The 12047-nt window shown below is 38.3% G+C and overlaps 1 protein-coding gene across 1 annotated transcript in view; it reads right to left on the reverse strand.

The window, feature by feature from the left end:
* Window positions 1–9984: 9984 nt before the first annotated feature.
* The window catches only part of ITIH2 (inter-alpha-trypsin inhibitor heavy chain 2), a 49839-nt gene continuing 47776 nt past the window's right edge, over window positions 9985–12047 (reverse strand). Inside the window, exons 20-21 of the mRNA XM_020965108.1 lie at window positions 11494–11605; window positions 9985–10544 (exon numbers count right to left, since the gene is read on the reverse strand). Of these exons, the coding sequence (XP_020820767.1) occupies window positions 10385–10544; window positions 11494–11605 (272 nt within the window). The 3' untranslated portion in view covers window positions 9985–10384. The remainder of the gene's footprint in view (window positions 10545–11493; window positions 11606–12047) is intronic.

Here is a 12047-nt window from a genome sequence, read left to right on the forward strand (position 1 = left end):
TTGAATTGATTGAATAGAGAAGTGACATGGTGAGATCTGTGTTTAAAGAAAATTACTCTGGCAGCAGTATAGGATGGACTAAAGTGGTAAGAGACAAGGGAGGGAGAAAAATTAGGAGACTGTTCCAATAATCTAGATGATAGGTGATGAGTGCAAAATGTAGCTGTGTGAATAAAAAGGGGTCAGTTGTAAGAAATGTGAGGGTAGAAGCAGGAGGATTTGGCAACAAATTAAATATGTTGGGTGAGGAAGAATACAGAGTCCAGAATAATGTTAGGGTTAGAAACCAGGGAGGCTGAAAAGACAGTGCCTTTGACCGAAATAGGAAATTTTAGAAGAGAGGAAGGTTTTGAGGGGAAAGATCAGTTTTGGACTTACTGAGTTTAACATGGTTCTGGAATGTCCAGCATTGTATATGTAGATAGATAGATAGATAGATAGATAGATAGATAGATAGATAGATAGATAGATAGATAGATAGATAGATAGATAGATCTGAGAGTCTTCTGCACAGAGATGATAGTTAAACTACTGGAAGTTGATGAAGTCACCAAGAGAGAGAATATATAGGGAGAAGAGATGAGGGCCTTGGATAGAACTTTGGGGAACACTCACAGTTGGGTGTGTGATATTAATGATGAGTCAGTTAAGGAGTCTGAGGGGTAGTTAAATAAATAGGAGAAAAACCAAGAGAAAATGTCCAGGGTGGAGAGAGAGGGTGGTCAAGAAAGGTTAAGACAAAAAGCAAGTTTTGTCATTAAGAGATCTGTGGTTCAGTTGAGGAATGAAGTTGTAAGCCAAATTGCAAAGGGTTGTAGAGTAAATGGGAGGAGAGGAAGTGGAGGCTGCCAGTGTAGGCATCTTTTTTTAGGAAATAGAACTCTAGTTTAAAGGAATGATAGGGTTCAGTGAAGGTTTTCTTAAGGATGAAGGAGACTTGGGTTTGAAGGCACTATGGAAGGAAGAAGTTGATAGGTAAAGTTGATAAAGCTAAAGTTGAAGATTTGAGAAAAAGTGGGATATTTCAAGAGCAAATCTGCTGTAGAAGATGGGAAGCTACTTCCCTGCCCTTGTCTTACCCATCCTCAAAACCCCCACAACTTGATCCATCCATCCCTGCTAGTTATGATCCTTTATTTTTTCTCCCTTTTCTGGTTTATCTCCTAGAAAAGGTTGTCTACAATCAAATGCCTCTACTCACTTCCTTTTTAGTTCTCTGTAGTTTGGCTTTCAGTCTCATTTCTCAACTGAAACTATTCTCTCCAGAGTTACTAATGATCTCTTATTTTCCAAATCCAATGGGCTTTTCTCTGTCTTATCCTTCTTGACCTTTTTGCAGCCTTGTACACTGTTGATCATTCTCTTCTCTTTGATACTCTTCTGTCTGATACGCTTGCTGTCTAGGTTTTTGTGACACTGCTCTGCTGGTTCTTCTCCCACTTGTCTGATTTACTCCTCAGTTTCATTTGCTGAATCGTCATCTAGATCCTGCCTGTTAACTGTGGCTGTCCCCCAAGGCCATCTTCTCTTCTCCCTCCATACTATTTCACTGGATGATCTCATCAGCTCTTATGGTTTCAACAATTATCTCTGTGCATGTGATTTTCCACTGGGCCATCACCAGTTGTCTTGGTTTTTGTCATACCACTGGACTCAGATGACTTTGGAGGAGAAAGTGAGGCCGATGACTTTGCACAGCTCTGCCTTCACATGCAAGTCAAGACGTTACCCTCTTGATGTCATTGGCCCTCTATGAGAGTGAAAGACGAGCAACAACGTATGATCCTCAAATTTATTTCTCTGTCCTTAACCTCTGAGAATTGCATTTCCGCCTGACTGTTGGACATTTTGAACTGGATGTTCCCCATTAGATTACGTGCTTTTTCTTTGTGTCCCCAGTGCTTAGCACATGCTTGACATGTAGTAGGCCCTTAATCAGTGTTTATTGATTGACTGACTGGATGGATGTTTGAGATCCTGAACTCAGATGTGCAAAGCAGAATTCATTATCTTTCCCCCCATACTCTCCCCTCTTCCTAACTTCCCTTTTACTACAGTGGGTACCTCGGAGTCGCCTGGGCTCCCAAATTAGATGTCATCCTCCACTCATCATGCTTACCCACCTCCCCTCAATCCAGTCAGTTGCCTTCGTAACGTCTCTTCTCTCCTATGATACTGCCATCACTTTGGTAAATCCCTCATACTTATTGAAATAGCCTGCTTGTTGGTCTCTGTGCCTCAACTCTTTGTCTACTCCAGTCAGTCCTCCACTCAGCTATCAAAATTATCTTCCTAAAGTACAAATTTGACTGTGGTACTTCTCTCCCCTCCCCCCCCATCAACTTCAGTGGTCCATGTTGCTTCTAGGATCAAATATCAAATACTCTGACTTTTAAAGCCCTCCATAATCTTGCCCCTTCCTAACTTTCAAGTCTTCTTACTCCTTATGTCTTCCCCCCCAGCCCCCCACATGCTCTGTAATTCATTAACACTGGCTTCCTTGCTGTTTTCATGTGTAACACTTCCGTCTCCTGAATCTAGGCATTTTCATATGATGTTCCCCATGTACCTCACAGCTTCCCTGACTTCCATCAAGTCTCATCTAAAATATTCAGCAAAAAGCCTTTCCCAGCTCTCCTTAATGTTAGTCCTTTCCCTCTGTTGATTGTCTCCAGTTTATCTTGTATATGTCTGGTTTGTACATAGTTGTTTGCATGCTGTCTCCCTCCTTAGACTGAGTTCCTGGAGAGTAGGGACTATGTTCCATGTTTTTTTGTATCCCCAGCCCTAAGCACAGTGCCTGGCACATAGTGGATGAGAAAAAGTGCAAACTTTGGCACTAATAAAAGAAAAACAAGCTAAACAACTCTGAGTAAACATCTCACCCCTAGCAAACTGACAAAGATGACAGAAAATAGAAACAGGGTTGGAGGTGTAGAGCTCTGATTTGGTCTGACTAGTTTGGAAAACAGTTTACAAATATGTTAGAAAAATGACTGAACTGTTAATACATGATGACAGTACTATTTGGCAAAAACCTTAGGATTTTATAGACAAATGGAAATTTCTTACATATAACAAAATAAACATAGGAATACTTTTAGTAGTAGCAAAAAACCTAGAAACAAAATGGCAGTTAGCCAAAGAACAGCTAAACAAATTGTGGCTAGGCAGATTTATATTACATATAAATGTAATACATTTCACCATAAGAAATGACAAATATGAGGAATTCAGAGAAACTTTCAAGGACTTGATGAACTGACAGTAAGCAAAGTAAACAATAAAGAGAACAACATATATAGTTGTTTGCAAAATAATTTAATGGAATATACCACTAAAAGGAGTTTGAACTCTAGAAGACTGATGGTGGAACGTTCCTTCCTTCTCCTGGTAGAGAAGTGATGGAATACAGGTGTGGAACGAGGCAGATAAGTAAAGTGTCGGCTCATTTTGTTATTTTTGTTATAAGGGCAGGTTCTTATGGGGGTTATTAGGAATTGTTTTATATGCTTATATGTACATATGGGGGGGCGGGATTTGTTCTTCTGTAGTTGATACAGTCATAGAAAGCAAAGAGTAGATAATGGAGATAATGAAATAATAACATGTTAATAAGATGTTAACATCTAGTGAACAGAATGATAATTAAAGGGAGAAACCTCATTAGAAAAGCACTTTTTTCTAGGGCTTCAAATAGCCAAGCCCCTCAAATTCAGATGAAGCCAGGATGTCAAGGAGGAATCTGGCCCCACAACAGTGCTGGGATCGGGTCTTCTGAGGTTGCTTGGGCATGTAGCCCAATTCAAATGATAAACTTTATTTAGGCTAAATATGCAATATCAGCACAAGACTAATAGTCAACAAATAAACAAGTAGTTTGAGGGGGAGTTGAAAAAAACTTTGAAGAGAGAATTAAAGAGGATATGAAACTATTGAGAATGCCCAAGGAAGGTGTAAGGCCCCTTGAACTGCCTTCCATTTCAGGCTTCTGGTTCAGACTTTCCTCTCCTTGCCCAGGGCCTAGCAATTTAAAGTTTTGTAGGACCAGCTAGGTGGTGTGGTGGGTAGAGTGCCAGGCCTGGAATCAGGAAGACTCATCTTCAGAGTTTAAATCTGGTCTTAGAAACTTACTAGCTGTGTAACCCTAGGCAGGTCACTTAACCCTTTTTGACTCAGTTTCCTCATCTGAAAAATGAGCTGGAGAAGAAAATGGCAAACCACTCCAATATCTCTGCCAAGAAGACCCCACATGGAGTTACAAAGACTCAGACATGAGTGAAATGACTAAATAACAAAGGACTAGCCAAAATGGCAGAGTAGGTGGAAACAGTACAGCCTAGCTTCCAGCACAGTTACTCCGGAAAAGATGTAAAAAATATGCCAGACTGAGTAGCGACCAAGAAATCTAAGGAGAAACACAGTGGGACATATTTCTAGCCCAAGATCACAAATTCAATCCACAGACAAGTGACCAGTGCAGGAACTGAGGAGTACAGTACAGTAGAGATGTCAGGTACATCCCTAGACTCAGAATGGGGCCTCCTTAGTGCTGTCCCTCTGACCCCAAAGCAGGCTCAAGGACTCATCCCCCAGGCTCAGAACAGAGTGCTGGCAGTGGTTATTTCCCTGACTCTAGAGAGAATCCTGGACTGTACTCAGCTTCTAGGCTCAGGATAAAAGTAAGCAGAGTATACTGTGGCTCTAAACTTTCAGAAGCTCCCAGTGAGCTGACAAGAGTCTGAGACCAGCAACTGTCTACAGCCCCAGGAGCTGGTCTGCAACTGTTTTGCCTACCCTAGACCCAATCCATTGTCTAGAGCCCTGAAATCCCAATAGGGCAATGATCAGACTGTGCCCTTGATCAGATGACACAGCCTGCTGAATGTTTGCAGCTGTCTGGCCCAAGGTGTCCCTGTGATCCTCCTCACCCTCCCCCACACCCCAAGCATTTTATTTTTTCTAATTACATGTAAAGATAATGTCCAACATTCACTTTTTTGTTTTGGCTACGCAATGTGGTTGTGACTTGCCCGGGGTCACACAGCTAGTAAGTGTTATGTGTCTGAGGCCTGATTTGAACTCAGGTCCTCCTGAATCCAGGACCAGTGCTCTATCCACTGCGCCAGCTAGCCTGTCCATCGACATTCACTTTTATAAGATTTTGAGTTCCACATTTTTTTTCCCCTCTCTTTCCTTCCCCCTCCCCAAGATGGCATGCAATCTGATATAGGCTATACCTGTACAATCCTATTAGACATATTTCCATATTAGTCATGTTGTGAAGGAAGAATCAGAACAAAAGGGACAAACCACGAGAAAGAAAAAAAAGGGAAAATAGTATGCTTCTATCAGCATTCAGACTCCATAGTTCTTTCTCTGGATGTGGATAGCATTTTCCATTATGAGTCTTTTGGAATTGTCTTAGATCATTGCATTGATGAGAAGATCTAATTCTATCAAAGTTGGTCATCGCACAGTGTTGCTGTTATTGTGTACAGCATTCTCATGGTTCTGCTTACTTCAGTCAGCATCGGTTCCTGTACATCTTTCCAGGTTTTTTCTGAAATCTGCCTGCTCATCATTTGTTATAGCACAGTAGTATTCCGTTATATTCATATACCAGAACTTGTTCAGTCACTCCCCAATTGATGGGCATCCCCTCAGTTTCCAATTCTTGGCCACCGTAAAAAGAGCTGCTATAAATATTTTTGTACATATGGTTCCTTTTCCCTTTTTTATTGTCTCTGTGATCCTTAAAGGACACAGTACACAATGCCTGGAGAATATGGTGGTAAGATCCCAAATAAGACAGGCCAGGACCATCCAAAGCCATGACAGTATCTTTAGAAGTGTGCAGAGGCTGGTCATAACACAAAATCCCAAGGCTGGAAGTAAGGTTGGAAGAATTAAAAAAGATAGAGTTATGATGCCAGGGATCCTCAAAATACAAACCCAGAAGAGAATAGGTAAAACTCCTACAAGTAAAGCCTCAAAGAAAAAACACAACTTGACCACAAGGTCATCAAGAATTTCTAGAAGAATTGAAGCAAGAATTTTTAAAAGTTTAAAACAATATTATAAATGAAAAGAAAATACTAGGAGGAGAAAGTTGGTTTGAAAAAATGAGAACACTGGAGGAAAAACCTGGAAAGAGAATTTAGTAGCTTAGTATAAGAGATATAAAACCTTATTCAAGTAACAGACTCCCTGAAACTTAAGATGGACCAAGTATAAATTAATGACTGCATGAGACGATGAGAAGTTATTTTTTAAAAGTCAAAAGATAGGGGCAGCTAGTGTTGCAGTGGATAGAACACCGGCCCTGGAGTCAGGAGGACCTGAGTTCAAATCCGGCCTCAGACACATGATACTTCCTAGCTGTGTGACTCTGGGCAAGTCACTTAACCCCAATTGCCTCACCAAAAAAAAAAAAGTCAAAAGATTACCAGAAACATGAAAGAAAATGTAACGTATTCCATACAAAAACTGACCTGAAAAACAGATCTAGGAGAGATAATTTAAGAATCACTGGACTACTGTAAAGCCACGAATCCCCCCCCCAAAAAAAAGAAAAGAAAACACCAGGATATCATATTTTAAGGAATCATAAAGGTAAATTACCTACACTTATTAGAACAAGAAGTAAAATAAGAAAGAATCACCAGTCACCTTCTGAAAGAAACCACAAAATGAAAACCCCAGGTGGTAACATTAAAGCCAAAATTCAGAGTTTATGGGTTAAAGAAAGAATTTAAGTAATGAGGAGCCAAAGTGAAAATCACATAAGACTTAGCAGTAGAGAACTACAAAGGAGTAGAGAACATGGAACCCAGTACAACCAAAAGTGACTTACCTGGCTAAACAGTATAATCTCCTGAGTGTCAGCACCCCTGATAATCACTGCAGCTGGGGAAGTTGAGGCTGATGGTTTGCTTAATTTGGGAATTCTGAGCTGTAGGAGGGCTAAAGCTGGTGGGGTGTTCACACTAAGTCTGGCACAAATACGATAAGCCCCTAGGAGAAGAGGGCCACCAGTCTGCCTGGGGAGGGTCGGACCAGGCAAGGTTGGAAAAATGGAGTAAATTGAAGCTTCTGTGGTGATCTAATAAGCTAATAAGATCAGGGATAATGCAAAGATGTACATCACTATTTGATGTAGAACTATAAATGCTACCTATGGTAATAACAAAAAGAAATTGAGGAAATAAGCAGAGAAAAAGAAAATTGTATATATTTTGCAAATAATATGATGGTATACTTGGAAAACCCTGGAGAGTCAACTAAAAAACAACAGTAATTTCAGCAAAATTTTAGGATATAAAATATATCTACATAAAAGATCAGCATTTCTGTAGTTTGCCTACAAAATCTAGCAGGAATAAAGACAGAGAAATCTCATTTAAACTGCAGAATGAATGTATAAAATACTTGGCAGACTGCCTGTTAAAGATAGGAACTATATGAATAAAACTATAAAACACTTTATGGAAATGACAAGCCTAAATAATTGGATAAATATTCACTACGCATAGTTAGGCTGAAGTAATATAATAAAAACGACAGTTATTAAAGGAGATGGTGAGGATAGAGTAGATAGAGTGCATAGAGTGCTAGGCTTGGAAGTCAGGAAGACCTGAGTTCAAAAGCAACCTTGGACGCTTAACTAGCTGTGTGACCCTGGGCAAGCTGTTTAACTTCTGCTTGCCTCAGTTAACTCTTCTGTAAAATGAGAACAATAATAGCACACACCTCCCCTAGTTGTTATGAGGATCAAATGAGATATTTGTGAAGTGCTTAGCATAGTGCCTGGCACATAATAAGCACTATATAAATGTTAGCTATTATTATTAAATTCACTTATTCAGTGTCTTATCAGTTAAATCACTGAATTGTTACTTTTTTAAAAAAATGGCTAAAATTCATTTGGAGGAACTAAAGGTAAAAAAAAAAATTAAGGGAAATAACGAAAAAAAAAGTGGAAAGAAAAGACCCCTAGCAGCACCAGATCTCAAACTATAGTACAAAACAATAATCATCAGAATGATTTGGTGATGGTTAAATCAAAAGTTGATCAGAAAAGATTAGTTATACTATATATAGAAAATGAATCTAGTAGCCTAGTATTCAATGAACCCCAAGACCTCAGCTATTGGGGAAAGCACTTGCCATTTGACAAAACTGCTGGAAAAACTGAAAGCAACTTAGCACAAATTAGGTTTAGACCAGCATCACACCATATGCCAACATAAGCTCCAATATGACTTAGACATAAAAGGTCACTTTATAAAATTGTGGAATCAGGAAGAAATTACCTTTTGGATCTATAGATAGGGGAAGAGTGCATAACCAAAGGACAAAGAGGCTCACAGATGATAAAATGGGCAATTTAATTACATAAAATTGAAAAGCAGTTTTTCACAAACAAATCCAAAGCATCTAAGAATAGAAAGGAAACTTAACCTGGGGGAAAGAATCTTTAGGCATCAAGTTTATTGATGCAAATAAAAAAACTGATTCAAATTTATACTGAGTCATTTATCAATTGATTAAAGGTCAAAGGATATGAAAAGACAGTTCTCAAGATAAGAAATCCAAACTAACTATAGCCATATGAAAATAAAGGCTCCAGATTATTAATAATTAGAGAAGTGCAAACTAAAGCATCTCTGAAGTATCATCTAACACTAATCAAGATGAACAAACTTGGCAAAAAATGAAAATGACAAACATTTGAGGAATTACATGAAAATAGGCACATTGGTGCATTGTTGATGGAGTTGTGAATTGGTATAGCAATTCTGGAAAGCAATTTGGAATTATGCCCCAAAACTGTATATGACCTTTAACCCAGTGTTACTACTATTATGTCTATACCCTAGAGAGATCAAAGAAAGATGACAAGGTCTTATATGCTCAAAAATATTTATAGCAGTGTTTCTTTTTGTAGTGGCAAAAAAGAAGGGAAACTAAGGATTTGCCCATCAGTTGGGGAAGGAATGAACAAATTATGGTGTATGAATGTAATTGGAATACATGTCATGCTCTAAGAAATGACGAAAAGGTTGGTTTCAGAGAAAATTGGTGAAACTCATAGGAAATTATGCAGAATGAAATGAGCAGAACAAGGAGGACAGTTCCCACTGTAACAACATCATTATAAAAACAAACAGTTTCGAAACTTTGGAACTCTGATCAACATAGTGACCAGCTGTGATTCTAGAGGACCAGTGAAGAAGAATTACCTCCTCCTGGTAGAGAGATAATGGACTAAACATGTCAAACTAAATGTACATTTTTAGGCACCGGAACAAAAATGGGAATTTGTTTTCCTTGACTGCATATTTGTTACAAGGGCTTTGTTTTTCATGTTTTCTTTTTTCTTGGGGGGCTGAGGAAAGGATAGATGAGAGGAAGAAAAAAAAAGTTTGATAATTGGAAAAAAATTAAATATAATTTTTAAAAAACCTTTCAAAGAAATGTCTGGTTTTTGCTTGTTTAATGAGGTTATTCTCTTTAATTCTATCTGGGAATTCTATTCATATTTCCTAAAGGAATCATTGGATTTTAACACTTCATTAACACCTCATTATACCTATTACCTATTCTTTGTTTTCTGTGGCTACATCAACAAAGAGGAGACCAAATCTTTCCTCCCTTATATATACATGAATACACACATGAACTTTTTTTTTTTTTGCATCTGGTACATGATTACTTTGGTGTAGGGAACTTTCCAGGAAGAAATTCCCTTTACAAATGCAGGTGGCATCTACTCTTCATATATGTGTGTGTGTGTGTACCTACACATATATGTATATAATAAAACATTAACAAGGAAAAATGTGGTCAAGTATGTTCACTTTGTAAATATATTCACCATGAGAAGGATTTTGTTTGGAAATTAATAAATGGTAGAAAATTTAGTTATAACTAATATATTTTTTCAATAAAATATTAGTAACTCAAGACAGGACTATAATGGAGGTTTTAAAATTGTATTTCTTGAAATAATCAGTTTAATCAGACCTTATTTTGACTACAACTTGATAATTCAATTTATTGAAAAAAAAAAACAATGTCCAACAATACTTCCAAGGCATATTAACGGTATTGTTCTTCATGTTGTGTAAAAATTAGCTGCAAAAAGGGGGGGCCAATACAAAGAAAGAATTTATGTTTAAATATTTTGATGGCTAGTTTTTCACTTTAAAACCCTGAAACTTCCTTGAAAGATGGTTCTTTTTCTCCAATTTCCACTAGTTCCTATGTTGTTAGCGATGGGTTTGGCTATTTTTAATATTCCAAAATGCAAAAACCAAATCACAAAAATGAGGGATGGGAGGAAATTTTACCCCTTTACATAATAATTTCAAGCTTTTATCTAGACGTTTTTAAAAGGTACTTTGAGGAAACTATAGAGCTGAGGGACAAGGTAATCCTTATAATGTCCATCAAGGAAGCCTTTCCCGCCGTTGTGCACGAACCAACAGGGAACATCTGTTCCCAGCACCATATCCGTTCTGTAGTCTTTCTGCAAACCCCTGTAGAGACAGACATTAACTGCAGTTAGGTCAGGGATCAGGGGAGACTAAGAGACATACTTCTGCCATTCTTGATGCTAGCTGGAAGTTGCCATTACTCCTACTGTGCTCACCCTAGCAGCATGGGGCGTCTGGGGTGTGGGGTGGAAGTGAGGGGTTGAAAGAAGTGGGAAGGTGAAAGGGCAAAGAAAAAGCAATGTCTACTTAAGTGCCCAAGTGATTTGTTCATTTATCATACACACAGACATTGGAACATATGTCTTTCCATAAAGGCAGAAGATTAAATGAACAGAAGGAGGAACCAGATTTCAAGGGACTAGCTCTTCATTAGTTTGAAGAAGAATAAACTTGAGGCCTTGCACTCTTTATTTCTTCTTTCTCTTGTATGTGGGTCTACAAGTACTGATCCAAAAGCCACTGATAAGGCAATGAACAAATCCAGGAACGATCCTTTGTTTGCAAGGGAGATAAATATGAACATCATTCTTTATCTTAATAGTTATTTCTTGATTATTGCTATTCTTCAGGCTTAATGAAACAATTTGTCTGCATCTTATAGATATGTTGAATTTCACAGCCTGTACAGGCCACTGTTCAATCAGTACTTTAATATAGGAAAAAAAAAACCCTGATGGAGATATACGATAGGATTCAGACTAGGTTTTACCCAGTGGGTAAAGGGTAATTGAATAATTTACTTGACTGTTCTTGGCATTTTATAATACACAAATATATCTAATCATCTTTTGTGTTTAAAGATGAGCTGTCAGTGGTGCTCATACTGCAAAAATGATAAATACGTTTCGTATTTATTCTTTTCAAGTGAACTTTGGTCAGTTTGTGGCAAGAAAGGTTTGCTACCTTTTTGTAGCCTCTACTTCATTTTGAAGTGGAAATTCAATCCTATTAGGACCTTTTCTTGCCCAAGAAGTTTAGTCCAAATGCCTACCTGGTGACAGTTAGCTTGTGGCCTTTCACTTCCATACTAGCTTCTGGCTTCCCAGGGTGCTGACCAGGTCTTTCATTGAAGATCTGTACTTTTGGTTCATTCATGAACTGACCTAAAGAAACAAATATCAAAGTCTTATGTGTTTAGCTAATCTTTGCGTTTCCATTGTTGTGTGTGAGTCCTGTTACTTTGCAGCATTCCTTCCAGAGTTTTTGGGGTGGGAAATCACCTCTTGGAAATGAGAGGAGTAATAATAAGAAAGGGATGACAGGTATTTTTTATCAGAGAGCTAGAGCCCTGCTGTTTCCCTCCTGAGCTCATCTCACGACAGATCTGAGCATAAAATAGGTTTGTTAGGTCACAAATGAATAGTAAAGCATTAATGTGTACTTCAAATACAAGGGGGAGGAGAGCTTGCCAAATAGAGGCTTCTGTTGCCTGAGAGACAAAGAAGAGTTTTCTTTAGGACGTGAGATCCTTAAAAGGCTAAAGGAAAATAGTCAACCTCATTATCAAACTTATTGTCCTAACATAGTATGACTGCCTTTGTGAAC

This window comes from Phascolarctos cinereus, unplaced genomic scaffold (genome assembly GCF_003287225.1).
Source record: "Phascolarctos cinereus isolate Bilbo 61053 unplaced genomic scaffold, phaCin_HiC Scaffold_1;HRSCAF=81, whole genome shotgun sequence".
Classification (NCBI taxonomy): Eukaryota; Metazoa; Chordata; class Mammalia; order Diprotodontia; family Phascolarctidae; genus Phascolarctos; species Phascolarctos cinereus.